Genomic DNA, 12,645 nt, shown 5'->3' on the forward strand with positions numbered 1-12,645 from the left:
CTTAATCTTTGCAGCTCTTTTCTGTCAGTGCTGCCCCGGGTGAGCTGCCACTAGTCTGATTTTGATACTAACAGGCTGTTTCCTTTGTTGCTGTAATAGTGAAGGCAGCTGACCTAATTAACCATTCCCAGCCCTCATTAATAAACATTGCTGTGGTAGTTTGGGATCATCGTGTTCACATATGCTAGAATACTAAATACTTTAATCTAAGAATGTAATTTGTTTTCAGGCACTTTACATATATAAATATCCAGAATTATGCTGGCCCTGGGTGCCACTGACTTTGCTACGATGGTAAATCCTTGGCTTTTGTGTAGTCGTGTTTAGGTGAATAGCGGTAGGTGTGGGTAGCCCCCTCCCGCAGGATGGCTCCACACCTTGACCATCACCATACGAGTAGATGGGACTCTTTGTAGCCTCATCACCTGGAAAAGCTCTTTGTAGTTAGGAATGCAGATACGGATGTGAACAACGTGGATTGAAGAGCAGAATATATAGGTTAATGTAGATCATCAGCTGCAAGGTTTCTAAATTAGAGAAAAACCAATAAGTACAGATTAAAATAGATTACTCGTGAGTTGATTTTAATATGAGGAGAGCTTTTTTTCTGAAACACTGTTTATTGCTGCAGTGTGTAACTGCTTCATTATACTTAGTTCAGTACAGGTATGTCTTGCAACATCTTGTGCTTTCTCTTGGGACTGGATATATCTGAAACAGCAGCATAATTTTGTTCAAGTCCTAGGCTCTGAAATCCGCTACAATTAAATATTCAGCAGTATTCTCTGTCTCTAGCTAGACTCCTGTAGTAGCTATGAAAGATTAATTTCTGTATTATGTTTCTGTTTAATGAAAGAGTTGAAGTAAGCCTTCCTGTTAAAAATTACATATTTCAGGTTTAGCCGATTACGATTTTTATTATGCTTTTTAAAGGACACATAAGATAAATAATCTGTATAAAGTTACATTTTCTAATTAGGTTCTTTAAGGATACCATTCCCAGCACCTTAATTAGAGTCCTTCATGTACTTTGTTTTTTTTTTCTCACTGTTTCAAAATATATTGTGCATGTTTCTCAACTGGCCATGCCATAAGTGAACTGCAAAAAAACAGAGGGTATTGCGTATCAGAACGGTGCAAATCTACAGACCTCGCTGCCTATATATGTAACATTTTATAAATGTTATTTAGATTTTCTTTTTGGTCGATATTCACATTTTAAATGATATGCAGATCTGGGTAAGGAATCACAGCTATGAGACTTTTTTTTATGGGTGCTTATTTATTCAGGAATGTTCCAAAGGTGAAAATTAAAGCAGCTACTCAAAAAGTTGCAACTTCTTACCATGCAGGTTTTCTACATCTCTCTTTTACAAAACTTACTTGGAATATTTATGAAGTTCACTCCTAGCATTGGTGTAGAATCTGAAGGGTAAACTCAGCTGGCAAGTTTGAAATCAGAATCCTTTCAAAGCCAGGCGTGAATAACAGATAATATTAATCGAGGCACAACAAGTGATACCTGTTCCATTATTGCTGTAAATACGACCTGATTGATGCTGTCTGTGTTTTTGCCTGTGTTTTACAGGGCATATTGATTTAGGAAGATATCTTTGGCTTAGTATCATTAATGTCAGACCAACAAAAAAAAATGTACAGAAAGATTTGGGGATTGGTGTGAACGAAAAGCTATTATCCTGTTTCTAGCAAGTGGGGATTTATTTTTAATTATGATTCTGCTTCAAATGCCATTTGTAGTACTGCATAATGAAGTTTTTTTTTTTTTGAGTTGTAGTACTGCATAATGAAGGGGTTTTTTTGAGTTTTGTTAATAAATTTGATTCCATATGCATTAGTTAGAAATTTAGAATTGAAATATGTTCTAAGAGGGTACAGACTTGGTCATAATATAGTAGCCCAGTTATAAATTTACCTTATTCCCAAAAGTGAGCACCTTGTTGGCTGGTATTTAACGAGGCATCCACCAGATCATTTCTGGAGCAACTGAAATGACTCGGTGCTCGCCTGGTTGAATGAGAGTGCCGATCCTGCACTGGGGCATAGAGTTGGTTATTCCACCTCTGGTGCAGCACTGGGACCTTCTCCTTGGTGACCTTCAGCCACCAACCCATAGCATCATCTGAAAATTTCTTACGCCTGCTTTGCTGGCAGAGGAAGTATGTTATATATTTGATTTTAGATAGTTGAGAAGGACAAGGACTGGGCAAAATGGTTGCATCTCTCTGGGTGCCCAGTCTGTAACCTGCCTAAAAAGAAGCGTCCCTTGTAATGCACCCAGGATATTCACCCACCTGGGAAGCAGCAGTCCCTCTGGTGCTTTCAGATCCTCAAATACTGGTCAATGGCAGTTGCTTGTTAAAGAAAGGAAAAGCTGAGGGCTTGAAATTCAATAATCCTTCCTGTTTTGAAACACTAATTAACTGTTGCACAGTTCTGTTGTCGGAGAGCCAGCTACTGCAGCACACTCTTATTACTATAATCAGCAGGCAAAGAGCGGAATACAAAAGGAAAGAAACCAAATAAAAAAAGTCATTATGACTGAGTCAAAGACTGCAAAATAAGTATAAATTGTCTAATATTGTGTATTTTGTGTCAGGAAGAAAAGAAAATTCATCTGATCTTCTGTTTGCAAAGCCAGGAGAAGATAGAGCTGATACCCTGCAGGCTTACAATAGGCCTATTTTATGTCATTTAATAAGGTTAGATGGTAAAGATGCTATAGAGTTACTTCCGGGCTCTAAAGAAATAATTCTCTTTAGAAATTGCTTAGTGGATATATGGAATAAACTAAAGGCTGCATTCAGTGCTGATACCATTCAGTCAGAGGTACAACTACATTCAGTGCTGATAACATTCAGTAAATGATACAAATGTAGGGTTTAAATTCATAACCATTCATCATCATTGGTATGTTATGATTAAATCATCCAGTTAAATTATTCCAATGTAAACTTTCCTTGCCAAAGTGCAAAAATTATATTGATAAGAAGGAATCAGTGTAGGATGCAGAAAGGTAGTCAGGAGTGTTCACCAAAAAATATAACAACAGATTTGTAAAATGCATTTTTTCATCCAATTTCTAGCTGTTTGAGGTTGGCACCTTTTTTTTTATGTGAAAGTCCATTTGCATCTTGTTTACAGATATGTTTCTGGTGTCCGCTTTGTGCCTATGCCTTGTGTGCCTTGCGTATTATACTTTATGTGTATATCTTCCTATAACCACCTTAATATGCATGTAACTTTGTTTTTCCACATATTATAGGTAGTTGTCCAATCTTTGAATACCTCAATTTCATGTCATGTCTGAGTACAAAAATATGATTTTCCAGCGTAGAGGTAATATTGCAAAACAATTCGTGCAAATGAAATCCACACAGAAAGGTGGAAAATGCCAAACAATACTTTTGGTGGCTTAGGAGCTTAACCAAATTATTGACAAAGTTTCAGTGAGTTTTACCATTTACATTTCAGGATTATAATGATGAAATTCGTCAGGAGCAGCTGAGAGAACTGTCATATTTGAATGGTTCAGATGATTCAGCTCGTGGACGGGGCATTCGAGGAAGAGGAATCCGTGTGCCGCCTGCCGCTCCTTCAAGGTATGCTGGCATGAGCTGTTATGCCACTAGTTTTAACAAGTGTAAACACAAGCAAAGTTTAAATAAAAGAAAATCATATACATGCCATGATCAGTGAACCAAGATGTTTTTCTTCCAAGAAACTGTCTGACCAATATTGCTCCCAATCCTCAAATGTGCAGTTCACTGGCTATACTAGGTGGTATTCCAAAATGTCAGACTACTAATCAGATTATATGCATAATATTTTATCTATATTATACACATTGCATTATATATTATTTGTTCTATGTGTTATCAATTCTATATGAATTAAACTGGCATTGTCTAGAAGTGTTGGTGTATGAATTGTTTCCTGATTTCCTCCAAGTATTGGCAACAGATAGCTCTGTTCATAAAGCCAATATACAATCTTAATGCTCTCTTTCAGACTTATTTTTCACTGTGAACCCTTGCGAAATTAGTTGCCTAAGGCATCTAAGTTATCTAGTTACTTCTAGGCCTCCACAGAGATCATTTTAGGGTCCTAAGGAAACTACTTTTATTTCAGAGCAGATAGAATGGGGAGCTTCCTTATTTTATTTGGTGGAGAGGTTCTTTTTCAGTAATTAAATTGGTAGATCTTGCCTATGTCTATTTTTCTCCAAAGACCTCTGTCATATTTCCCTTCAATTCTATTTGAATTAAATCAAAATTTTCTATATGTATTGTGAGGCACATGTTTAGGATTTTTTTACAATTGGCATTCATTTGCCAATCATACATTTGCCAAATAATGATTTGCCAAATGATTTGCCAGTGATACATTTGATACATCTGCCAAAATCCTGGCAAGTGTTAGTTTTCCACTGAAAATCTTTTAGGGTTCGGAAATCAGTCTTCCCCTAGACTTTATGTCTTTGAAGAGCTTTGCTTAAAAATTATATTGAGATTGTCACTGCAACGGACTGCCATCTTACAAATTATCACAGAATTGCAGAATCACAAAATGGTTAAGCTTGGATGGGACCTTTAGAGATCATGTAGTCCAACCCCCCCGCTCAAGCAGGGACACTTAGAGCATGTGGCACAGGGTGGCATCCAGGTGGGTTTGGAAGATCTCCAGGGAAGGAGACTCCACAACCTCTCTGGGCAGCCTTTTCCAGGGCTCTGTCACCCTCACAGGAAAGTTGTTCTTCCTTATAAGGAGATTAAACTCCTATGTTTCAACTTACACCCATTACCCTTCGTCCTGTCACCGGCCACCACCAAGAAGAGCCTGGCCCCATCTTCCTTACAATCACCCCTGAGGTGAATGTGTTGATCAGGTTGAATGTGTTGATCAAATCTCCTCTCAGCCTTCTCTTCTGCAGGCTAAACAGGCCCAGCTCGCTTAGTCTTTCCTCATAAGATAGGTGCTCCAGTCGCTTAATCATCTTCATGGCTCTGCGCCGGACCCTCTCTAGAAGCTCAATGTCCTTCTTGTACTGGGAAGTCCAGAACAGCACACAATACTCCAGATGCAGCCTCACCAGAGCTGAGTAGAGGGGCAGGAGCACCTCCCTCAACCTGCTGGCAACACTCCTCCTCATGCAGGCCAGGATCCTATTGGCCTTCTTGGCCACAAGGGCACATTGCTGACTCATGGTTAACTTGTTGTCAATCAAGACTCCCAAATCGCTCTCTGTAGAGCAGCTTTCCAGCAGGTCAACCCAGGTCAACCCCTAATCTGTACTGGTGACTGGGGTTATTCCTCCCCATGTGCAGGACCCTGCACTTGTTCTTGCTGAACCTCAAGAGGTTCCTCTCTGCCCAATTCTTCATCCTGTCTAGCTCTCTCTGAATGGCAGCACAGCCCTCTGGAGTTTTGGCCACTCCTCCCAATTTTGTATCATCTGCAAACTTGCTGAGGGTGCCCTCTGTCCCCTCGTCCAAGTCATTGATGAACAAGTTGAACAGCACCAGGCCCAGTACTGCAGGACACCACTGGCCACAGGCCTCCAACCAGATTCGGCCTCATTTATCACCGCTCTCTGGGCTCTACCATCCAGCCAGTCCTCAATCCACCTCACTGTCCACTCGTACAGTCCACACTTCCTGAGTTCAGGAATGTTCAAAATGTACTCAATGAGGCCCTTAATTCTTGCAAAATACAGAATCACAGAATCATGGAATGGTTAAGGTTGGAAGAAACATCTAGAGATCATCTAGTCCAACCCCCCTGCTCCAGCAGGGACACCCAGAGCACGGGCACAGGGTGGCATCCAGGTGGGTTTTGAAGATCTCCAGAGAAGGAGACTCCACACCCTCTCTGGGCAGCCTGTTCCAGGGCTCTGTCACCCTCATCCAGTCCACACTTCCTGAGCTTTCTTATGAGGATGTTATGGGAGACTGTGTCAAAAGCCTTGCCGAAGTCAAATTAGACAACATCCAGGGCTCTCCCATCATCCATCCAGCCAGTCACCTCATCGTAGAAGGCTACCAGGTTCGTCAGACACGATTTCCTCTTGGTGAATACCCTACTGTTTCCATCAGTTGCTTAGAAAGTGGGATTTGGTTTGCTTGCTCCATCCAGAACTCCAGAATCCCAGGATAATGTTTTAAAGGCCTGCTATTGACATGGGGACCATACAAGAACAAGAATTATGGAATTGAAAGAAAATGAAAATGTTAGATTAGGATGCATCCTCTGGACATGGTCCCTCCCAGCTGATTGTCTTGCTCACTGGGATTAACATACAATCCTCCCAGAGAAGGAGTTCATTGAGATATAACTCTAAAAACATTCCCAATTAATTATTTAAACATTTTATTAAATATTACCATTAAATAGTAAAATGTTTGTAACAAAATAAGGAACGTCAAAAGCTATGGGTTTGGCTTTCTCAACAGCAAACTGCAAGCAGCTCACACTATGAGGGTGATGAGTTTACTGCTCTGGACCTGACTGTTAAGTGATGCCAGTCACGCTGCTCCAGTGTACTGCTCCAAGAGAAGATTCAAAGCTTGCTTCCCTGGTATATCCCTTTCTAACTTAGGGTGCCATATAATTACTAGACCTTGTTTGTAACCTGTAACAGCTTCTCCTACAGACGTGCTGATTAGCACAGCAGGAGTGAGTGAGGCTGAACTTGTCTGTGCTGATCTCTCTGCACAGCAGGCACGAGCAGAGTCGACTCTACCCTGCTGTTCTGCTGCACTAAATTCGATGAGAAGGAAATGAGGGGAGAGCGGTGGATGTCGTCTATCTCGACTTCACCAAGGCTTTTGACACTGTCCCTCACAATATCCTCCTGGGCAAGCTCCGCAAGTGTGGGATAGATGAGTGGACAGTGAGGTAGATTAGGAACTGGCTCAGAGGCTCAGGCAGGGCTCAGAGGGTGGTGATCAGCAGTGCCGAGTCTAGTTGGAGGCCTGTAGCTAGTGGTGTCCCCCAGGGGTCAGTCCTTGGTCCAGTCCTGTTCAATTTATTCATCAATGACCTGGATGAAGGCACAGAGTGCTCCCTCAGCAAGTTTGCTGATGATACCAAACTGGGAGGAGTAGCTGATACCCCAGAGGGCTGCGCTGCCATCCAGAGGGACCTGGACAGACTGGACAACTGGGCGGTGAAAAACCTCATGCAATTCAACAAGGCCAAGTGCAAGGTCCTGCACCTGGGGAGGAATAACCCCAGACAGCAGTACAGGCTGGGGACCGACCTTCTGGAGAGCAGCTCTGCAGAGAAAGTCCTGGGTGTCATGGTGGATGACAAGATGACCATGAGGAAGCAGTGTGCCCTTGTGGCCAAGAAGGCCAATGGGATCCTGGGGTGCATTAAGAAGAGCGTCTCCAGCAGGTCGAGGGAGGGGATCCTGCCCCTCTACTCAGCCCTGGTGAGGCCGCATCTGGAGTATTGTGTCCAGTTCTGGGCTCCACAGTATAAGAGGGATGTGGAGCTGCTGGAGAGAGTCCAGCGCAGGGCCACAAGGATGATCAGGGGCCTAGAACATCTGCCCTATGAGGAGAGGCTGAGGGAGCCAGGCCTGTTCAGCCTGGAGAAGAGAAGGCTGAGAGGGATCTGATCAGTATCTATAAGTACCTCAAGGGAGGCAGTGAGGAGGATGGTGCTGGTCTCTTTTCAGTGGTGGCCACCGTCAGAACTATGGGTAATGGCCACAAACTGAAACACCAAAAGTTCCGCATGAACTTAAGGAAAATTTTCTTAACAGTGAGGGTGACAGAGCCCTGGAACAGGCTGCCCAGAGAGGTTGTGGAGTCTCCTTCTCTGGAGATCTTCAAAACCCACTTGGACGCAGTCCTGTGCTGCGTGCTTTAGGTGACCCTGCGTGTGCAGGGGGGTTGGACTAGGTGACCTCTAGAGGTCCCTACCAACCTTAAGCATTCTATGATTCTATGATTCTATGAAAGCGCTTCCCTGTCTTGGTGCCACTGCTCTGCTTGGCCTTGCCCTATGCATTTCTGCCATCTACCCTACTCTTCTCCTGACCAGGTCCTCCCACCCAGCATTAATAAGGAGGATGTGAGATGGCTGCTTCTGCAGAGTGAGGGCAGGACAGGAAGGTCCTCGCTTTCTTCCTGCTCTAGAGCTTCCTTACAGTAATTCTGGAAAACTGAATGACATCGATCCAGATTTTCACTGCTACAGGCATCAGGAAAATCAAGTTTAAAAGTCACTGAGAATCCTTAAGAATACTGCGTTTCCATAGTACATTTCTTCCGGAGATATTGCCTAAAAGCACTTGACTGCCAAAACCCCAGTTACGCGTTTTAGAAAAAGTATTGAAAAAATGAGTTTTTTTAAAATGAGGTACTGCTTACATGCCCTGCCTTGGTGTACACACCAAACAATTTCTTTTTACTCCCCTCACAGGGGCCGTGGGGGCGCGATTCCTCCGCCGCCGCCTGGCCGAGGTGCGCAGACACCCCGAGGAGCCCCGGTGACGCGTGGAGCCCTCCCAGTGCCTCCAGTGGCCAGGGGTGTCCCCACCCCACGGGCACGGGGCGCTCCGGCTGTCCCCGGCTACAGACCACCCCCACCACCCACGCATGAGGCCTACGAGGAGTATGTAAGTAACTGCGAGCGTGAGTAGTAGATGTGAGCCCCCTTCTGTGGGCAACTTCCAAGTTCTCCTGGGTCTGAAGGCTCTAGTCCAACAATTCCTGCGCTTTCTGCGACATGCCTCATGTTGGTTTGTCACAGCCTGAACAAACCTGTGTTTTAGGTGATGTGGGTTCCTATAGTTTCCATAGCTTATCTTAGGATATGGGAAGTTATGCTGGCTAGCTCTCAGTACATCACAAAAGAGCAATATAGATCCTCTAGAGACTGCATTATAGCTAAAAGGAAAACCTGGGCAAGTTCTTAGGAATAGTAAATGATGTCCTTTGTGAGAAAATAAGATTTCTGTTTGTTCTTCCAAGTCCTTTTTATTACATATAAATATATATATATATATCTGTGTGTATAAATACTTGCATTCAGAATTAAGTGTGTTGTAGATGCATAACAGAAATAGAAATTCAGGTAATTCTCATGAAAACTGATACAGTAATGCATATTAACAGTAGCAAAACTATCACCTTTTTTATGAAGTGTTATAAATAATCATGCTGTAAACATCAAAGCTTTCAAGTGAGCCTCATTAATGCTCCCTCCTGGAACTATCACCATAACAACAGGTATTCAAGTAGTAGAGAAAAGTACCATCAAAAATGTCTGACTTTTTCTAACTGTGGCAAATCTAAGCATAAAATTAACATCCATGCACTTCATAATCGCAAACTATCACTATGAGAACCATTGAGAAGATAACAGTCTTATTCAATTAGACATTTTCCTGGAATAAAGAAATTGGGAGGAAAACAAAATATTGGTAAAGCTTTACTCAACCACATATATATGTAGAATAGGGGTTATCATGGCCACTTCAAACAGGGATGAAATTTCTAACATTCAGGTTGAAAGTAAACACAAAGAAAAAAAAAGAGGTATCACTTTTATATGGGCTCCTCAGACTGTCCATCATCCAGCAGTTTGCAATGAAAAGCTCTTGCGATTTTGGAGAAAGTTATGAGTGCAGTCCAAATACTATTTCGTCTTAATATCTTATGGGCTTGGATAATAATTAACCCTTTGTTGGTGTGCAGGTGGAAAGAAAATTTCAGAATCATATTGAATAAATGTATGAATTTGTAAATAATATTTTAAGGGAAAGACATTAAATTTGCATGAAAAAAATGACTTTTTTTCCTTTCTGAGTAAACCACTACATTACATATCTGACTGGATTATAACAACAAGTGAATATATTCATTGGCCAGCAACAATGGCATATGTAGCTGTCCTATATTGTTCTTTTGTACTGAATCTTAGAGATGAAAAAATATTTTATAATGGATAATTTATTCAATTTACTTTTTCTCCTTTTATGCTTATAGGCTATCCACAAGCATATTGCAATTTCTGTATGTTTATTTTCTTCCTGTGTGACTACAGTATTCCACCCCCAATTTTTGCAAGAATACAGAGCACCTTTATACATATGCAGGCACCTTTGGTTTGATTAGCTATGCACATGAATGCAATATCACGGATTGATCCATTTTTTTTCTTTTTTCTCTAGTAGAATGAAATCATTTGAATGCTAAGTTGAAAGTGAACCTCAAGAAACAGAATAGGATGACTTTAGCAGACTTTTAAAATATTTAAACAGTGTTTCCTGAAAAAGTCTTTAAATATTTGCTCAGTTCTACTAATCAGAGATTGTATTGACCGCCCAATCTTGAGATATCTAACTGTTGAATTCAGTTTGAATAAGCTTTCAAAAGTTTGGGTCATTCCTCTGTAATTATTTAACATCTAAATGTTTTGAGGTTTCCTAGTGACTTTCATGAGAGTATTTAAAAGCAAATGCATAATTCAAGTCTTCTGGCAGTGTGGAACATATTGATACTTAGCATTTTGAAGGCAAACCCCAAACAAGTGGAAAATAATTTTCAATAGTTTTCAAAACAGTAGAGGGATACCTAGGAATATGTTCCCTTGGGTATCCTGCAAGGGAAAGTGGAGTTATACACCTCATTCCTTCTTCTTTACTTTCTTATGTAAAAGATAGTTAGCTTTTATTGGGAGTAACTAACCTTCATTCTAGCTCCCTTTCTTTTTAAGAAGTTCTTTACAGCACAATTCAGAGAAACCTGAATTGGCCATTATGAAGTTTCCTCAGAAGAAGCTTCTTTCACTATTCTGAAATAAAACTCTTGTCATTACCCACTGAGACATAATTTAAACCTGTAAATCCACAAGTAGTGTTGCACTGAAGGTGTCCTTAGCTGCTGAAAACTGTTTAAAACTGTTACAAAAGTGGCTTTCTGGACCTTGCTTTCTGGTTATTTTACAGCAAACCACATGGTGTTGTTCCCCATTGCATGCACTATGGATTATACTCATAATCCTTCCACTAATACTGTACACAGGTTGAGATGAATTATTGCCTACTGCTTCTTTCCGTGTATACCCATACATGACATGACCATGAGGCAGCAGTGTGCTCTTGTGGTCAAGAAGGCCAATGGGATCCTGGGGTGCATTAAGAAGAGCATCTCCAGCAGATCGAGGGAGGTGATCCTGCCCCTCTACTCAGCCCTGGTGAGGCTACATCTGGAGTATTGTGTCCAGTTCTGGGCTCCACAGTACAAGAGGGATGTGGAGCTGCTGGAGAGAGTCCAGTGCAGGGCTACAAGGATGATCAGGGGCCTGGAACATCCGTCCTATGAGGAGAGGCTGAGGGAGCCAGGCCTGTTCAGCCTGGAGAAGAGAAGGCTGAGAGGGATCTGATCAGTGTCTATAAGTACCTCAAGGGAGGGAGTGCAGAGGATGGTGCTGATCTCTTCTCAGTGGTGGCCACTGACAGAACTAGAGGAAATGGCCGGAAACTGAAGCACCAAAAGTTCCACAGGAACTTAAGGAAAAAATTCTTGACAGTGAGGGTGACAGAGCACTGGAACAGGCTGCCCAGAGAGGTTGTGGAATCTCCTTCTCTGGAGATCTTCAAAACCCGCTTGGATGCAGTCCTGTGCCACGTGCTCTAGGTGACCCTGTGTGTGCAGGGGAGTTGGACTAGATGATCTCCAGAGGTCCCTTCCAATCCTAAGCATTCTATGATTCTATGATTCTAGTCTATGACATAGCAGTTGGCAGCAGTAGCTCACTTACAGAGAGTTTCAGGAGTACACAGTTACTATTAAGCTTTATATTGAGTGCTTTTATTGTTACTCAAAGGATGCTCAAGAGCCTGAAAAGGAACAATCGTGGGGACTGGAATGCCAGCAGGTTCAGCTGGAGCTAATGAAAAGAGGACTATTTGAAATTTATCAAATAAAATTTGTAAATTTAATTAATATTCTACATTGCATTAGGCGGAAACTTTCTGAGTAGAGGAAACAGTACTGAAATTGCGTTACAATTGCCTCTTAAGCTTACATCTTGTGCATTTGTGGTTTTAGCTATTGGATTTGTCTGCTCGACAGCTGATGACTGATCCACACCTCTGATAATGTTTTTATATTAGCATGCCAAGCTAGGAGATGGTAACTAAAAATGAGTTCAAATATTGCTTCAGTCCTTCATCACCACCTTTATTGACAAGGTCAATGGGATGATTGATTTTGTGACATTTTTTTCACTACGAAGGTTAATTTTCCTTTGGTTGAACACACATTTTTATCATCTACCTGAAATATAGTAAGGATAATTAACATAAGTATCATCTCTACAAATCGAGGGGAGACTTCTGGAGTCTTTCCTCAACAAGAAGAGGCAATTTTAAAGACAAAGGTTTTGTTGGCAACTTGCAAAAAGAGAAAAAGATGATGGAGCTGATTGATTGACATTCACAATTTACATTGGGAGGTATATCCTGTTGAGGCAACAAAGCCAGTATTCACACTATATTCAAATCTGAACATCCAGATTTTTTCACTTGATTAAAGCTAAATATTTGAAGGGTGCTTAGCTCAAGTATAAGCCAAAAATAGAACTGCTTTCTGATCATGGTTTGGAAGA

The 12,645-nt window shown here is 41.6% G+C and overlaps 1 protein-coding gene across 1 annotated transcript in view; it reads left to right on the forward strand.

The window, feature by feature from the left end:
* The window catches only part of KHDRBS2 (KH RNA binding domain containing, signal transduction associated 2), a 336,178-nt gene that overhangs the window by 221,737 nt on the left and 101,796 nt on the right, over nucleotides 1-12,645 (forward strand). The window contains exons 5-6 of the mRNA XM_088531225.1: nucleotides 3,493-3,620; nucleotides 8,452-8,647. Coding sequence (XP_088387351.1) covers nucleotides 3,493-3,620; nucleotides 8,452-8,647 — 324 coding nt within the window. The remainder of the gene's footprint in view (nucleotides 1-3,492; nucleotides 3,621-8,451; nucleotides 8,648-12,645) is intronic.

The sequence above is a fragment of the Tinamus guttatus genome, unplaced genomic scaffold, assembly GCF_059628265.1.
Source record: "Tinamus guttatus ecotype Peru unplaced genomic scaffold, ASM5962826v1 Tinamus_guttatus_pri_ptg000402l, whole genome shotgun sequence".
NCBI classification, from domain to species: Eukaryota; Metazoa; Chordata; class Aves; order Tinamiformes; family Tinamidae; genus Tinamus; species Tinamus guttatus.